Source organism: Asparagus officinalis, chromosome 6 (genome assembly GCF_001876935.1).
Source record: "Asparagus officinalis chromosome 6, Aspof.V1, whole genome shotgun sequence".
NCBI classification, from domain to species: Eukaryota; Viridiplantae; Streptophyta; class Magnoliopsida; order Asparagales; family Asparagaceae; genus Asparagus; species Asparagus officinalis.
This window is the reverse complement of record NC_033799.1, coordinates 21,219,070-21,223,824: the sequence shown is the minus strand read 5'-3', so window position 1 is coordinate 21,223,824 and position 4,755 is coordinate 21,219,070. Positions and strand designations below refer to the sequence as shown.

General features: G+C 31.9%; 1 protein-coding gene across 1 annotated transcript; it reads left to right on the top strand.

Moving 5' to 3' along the window:
* On the top strand, positions 3,790–4,149 carry LOC109845883 (probable peroxidase 61). The gene has a single exon (XM_020415134.1). It carries the CDS (start codon positions 3,790–3,792, stop codon positions 4,147–4,149), a length of 360 nt encoding a protein of 119 aa, XP_020270723.1.

The window sequence follows — 4,755 nt, the reverse complement described above, 5'->3', positions numbered from 1 at the left end:
ATTAGAGGCTTGTATTCAAAATTTTTGACTCCATAAAAAACACAATAATTTGGAGTGCATAGCTTATATAACGTAAAGATTATACTTGTTCATAAAGAATTTTCCCTAATAACGATATTATTACAACAATATTAATATTCGGTAGTAAATCAATTTTATTATATAAGATTATATGACCATTTTTAATAAATTATAAAGTATAAATGTGAAAACCTCGATGCTTATAGTCAGTAGTTTGGCTCCACAAAATATGTTAATTTTACGCTGTAGTTTGCTAGTGGTAGTACTGTTGGTAGTGTCATTATCTTTTATCTTTATTTTTATATTCACGTTTTTTTGATGTAAGTTCTCTTTTGCTAATCACTTAATTGATTATATTTAGTTTTTATAATATCACATGTTAGAATATTCTCTTTTGTTTAAAAAGTGTTGGCATGATTTAAAAAAAAATAATATATACACATAGTAGCAATAATATATATTTTCATTCAACTCAAAATATTAGCTTAAAGCCATTTAGGGGCTGTTTGGATGCCTTTAGAAAACTAGAGTATTTATGACACAAAATAAAAAGTGGTTATCCACCTCATCACTTTCCATTCGAGTGTTTACATTGTTTGGTTAGAAATATTTGTGAATCCTAAAATAATAGTATTACATTGTTTGGATAGTATAATGTAAACTAGAGTATTTATGACACAAAATGGAAAGTGGTTATCCACCTCACCACTTTCTACAAGGTTTTGATTTTATTATTATTATTTTAGACACATTTATGACATTGTGTTAGTTTTCCAACAAAATCACTCCTAATTTTGGTGATTTTGCTTTCGGTGACATCTCATCAAAAGGTGTAAGCTTTTCATGTAAAAGAGAATTTAAACAAACAATGTAAAGTGATGAAAGCTAACATTAGGACCCACTTTTTTATACTTTTCATCCTTTTACATGGTAAAACATACAACCAAACAGCCCCTTAGAGTGAGGTCATTTCAATGCTAGAATAGTGATATAGTGATTACACAATCTAAAAATCAAAGAAGAAATTTCTACAAAGGAAAAGTAATTTAATATGTCAAATTAACAACTAATTTGTAAAATATACATGGGTAGTGCAGATAACTATAGAAAGTAAAGTATACATCTTCATAAAAATTCCATACCGAGTGACCAACTACAATCATCCTATTTTAAGCATATATAATTGTTAATTTAGTTACTAATTTGATACGCGTAACTATGTAATAAATCTCAAGAAAAAATAGATATTGAGATTGTATTATCTTATAGGTAAATTAATAAATGTTATTAGAGCTTCTCTTTATATTAAATTTAAAAGTAATGATTTAAATTATTAAGCGTCAAATATTAGTTTATATAAAAAAGTAAAGTAATCTATGGTCTATATACCTATATAGTCAATCGATGAAACATATTAAAATTATGATAACCACAGTCAAAATTATATGGTGAGTTTACATTAAATATAATTTATAAAAAAAATAATACATTAAAGTCAAAATTCTTTTAACCACCATATAGATTGTCTAAATTTTTTTGCATATATAAACTATGCTGCTTAGGAATAGTGATGTGCACACTTAACTATAGCCTAATACATCTTAATAACAACTTACTTTTTAATATCATCATTAATTGACGTATCTATGTATTACACTACAAATACAATAAAAATTTAGAAAACTACAAAAGAAACACCCTTAAAAGTTTTTAAAATTTGAAAAAAAAATCCTAAAATTTTGTAATTTACAAATGCACAAAACTATTAAACATTACATTGAAATCACAGAATCACAAAAAATCATTGAAAAATTTCAAACTTTGGAGGGGTAATTTGCAATGTACTAAACTTTAATGGTGTTTTTTTGTAAGTTCCAAATTTAATAAAATTTTAATTAGTTATGTTATTTTTCGAAAAAGTTATGGGTTTGACCATGAGAAGTTTTTCTAAACCTATACTTTTAAAGGGAGTATGATATTTTTTGTAAATTTTTTATTTTCTAGGGGTTGTTAGTAGTTTTGTATATTCATTTTAGTGTCTATAAGTAAACTTCTCATGGTGTTTTGTAAATTATGAATTTTATGCTTTTTTTGTAATTTTTTAAACTTATAGGCCTTTTCTATAGATTGTAAATTCTTTATAGACTATCTATAATTCCTATATTTTCAATTTAATAATGAGTTTGAAATTCTCTGGGTGTTTTTTATAAAATTTGAATTTTAAGGTTTTGTTTATAACTTTTGAAACTTTAAGGATTTTTACTATAAATTATACAAATTATGTAGGGGTGTTTGTAAAACCTATATTTTTAATGTACCGTTAGGTTGGAAATTATTAGGATTATTATAAATTTTATAATTTTAAAGGTTTTATTTTATAATTTATAAAAAATTCAGAGTGTTTATTACAAATTCCATAAATTTTTGAGAGTTATTTGTGTTCTTTGTAGGTTTTTAGTGTGTTTATAGGCTTGAAATTTCCAATGTGTTTTCTATAAATTTTGAATTTTTAGCGGTGTTTTTATAATTTTTAAAACTTAAGATATTTTCTCCACAATTAAAAAACTTTCAGCTTCTAGCTAGCATATATTTTTTAAATTTCTCACCAAATTGAAATAAGTAAAATTTATAATTTAGAAGATATTTTAATAAAATTTTGAATTTATAGGGGTGTTTTTGTAATTTAAAAAACCTGGAGAATATTTTTTACAAAGTCCAAAAACTTTTAAGTGCTGACTAACATATATTGTTTAGATTTATCTACGAACTAAAATAAGTAAAGGATTTGAATTATATTAAACGTATCTCATTTATCCAATAACATGCTAATCTCGTTACGAATAGGATAAATTATTTAATTGCCAATTCAAAGAAGATATGATAATTACAATATATTAGGATAATAATGTAATATTTAAAAAAGTTAAGGGTAATATTGACCATAATTTTTTTCCTAAACTCGTACTTTTAAGGGGAGTATGATGGTATAAATGTATTTTAAGGGGAGTATGATGGTACAAATTATGTACAACGTAAAAATAAACATGGAAAATTTAGATATCCATAATTATTTGGGAAAAATGTGTCTAGGCCCCAAAAGCAGAAACTTCAGATGACAAGGCCCCTCATAGTTTCCCCCATATGGATCAGCCCCTTGAAGTATGACACTTTGTGCTGCAGCCCTTTTTTAGTAATTATTACATGCCAGCTAAGCTAAAATCCTCAAATTATCTTTATCCTCTCTCCTCAATCCCTCAGACCCAGCACTCATATCCTCTCTCTCTCTCTCTCTCTCTCTCTCTCTCTCTCTCTCTCTTTCTCATTCCTCTCTCTCTCTCTACTCTCTCTAAAACCAATGACTTTCTTAAGCTCGTCGCCGCCCAGGCCCCTAAGGCTCCCCTCGAGTTTGCCGCCGCCTCCCCTCCCCTCCTTCGCCCGTCCTCGTTACCGTAGATCACCGCTGCTCCCCCGCCATAAAAACTATTGCGCTGCTTGTAGTACGGTTTTAGACTTAGGTTGCTATTAATTACAATCGTTTTTAAGGTGTAAAGGGAGTTTAAGTAGCAACTCTAGTTGCAATCAAACTCACGGAAGCCTAAAAAATCTGTTACCCCAAAACAAACGCGTACAGTACAATTATGAACACAATTTGCAAACTAAATTAATTAACTACAACTACAGGAGCACACACCATGGGAAAAAAAAAGTTGCCACTACATCCACGACCGGCTCAACAACTTCAACAACACCTACAGGCCTGACGAGTGCATGAACCCCTCCCTCGTCGCCGAGCTCAGAAAGACATGCACACCGAACACTACTGGCTCCAGAATCTCTAACGAGACCGTCTATCTCAACTCGACCTCAGGCAACAACAACCACTCATTCCAGAGCTCCTACTTCGACCACGTCCTCAAGAACCGCGACATCCTCCGCATCGACCAGCAGATGATCACCACAATGGACGGGATCAGGATTGCCCACGAGTTTGCGAACGAGTTTGAGGATTTCAAGAGGTACTTCGTGTTGGGGATGGCGAGGCTGGGGAGTTTGGGGGTGCTTACGAGGAAGGAAGGGGAGATAAGGAACAGTTGCCGGCGGACTAATTCTGGTAAAGTGTTGAAATGAGGGGAGTTAATTGGAAGTTGCTGTTTTGAAAATTTTGGATGAATTCGGTTATTGATGCAAGTGTAGGCCACCGCCTTCGTAACTGCATCGCCGGTATAACTCAGCTTCCTAACTCACTCTGCGACTATCACCTCGCCCAAATCAAAAGCCTACAGCTCAAACCATCGGGCGCTGAACTACCCACGGCGTGTTAGTTATAACCCGAGGCGTGTTAGTTCTAATCCTGAGCGTGTTAGTTCTAACCTGCGACGTGTTAGTTCTAAACCGCGGCGTGTTAGTTCACACATACCGGCGCCGCAGTCGTCGCCATCGTTCTGATGGCGCCGCAGTCATCGCCATCGCTCTGATGGCCATCACTCTGTTTGGTTCCGTGTAATAACAATATCAGCAATCAGAATATTTTGAGTTCGCTAGTCGCAGTTATTTGTTTTCATAAAACTATTGCGCTGCTTGTAGTACGGTTTCAGACTTAGGTTGCAATTAATTGCAATCTTTTTTAAGGTGTAAAGGGAATTTAAGTAACAACTCTAGTTGCATTCAAACTCACGGAAGCCTAAAAAATCTGTTACCATAAAACAAACGTGTACAGTACAATTATGAACACAA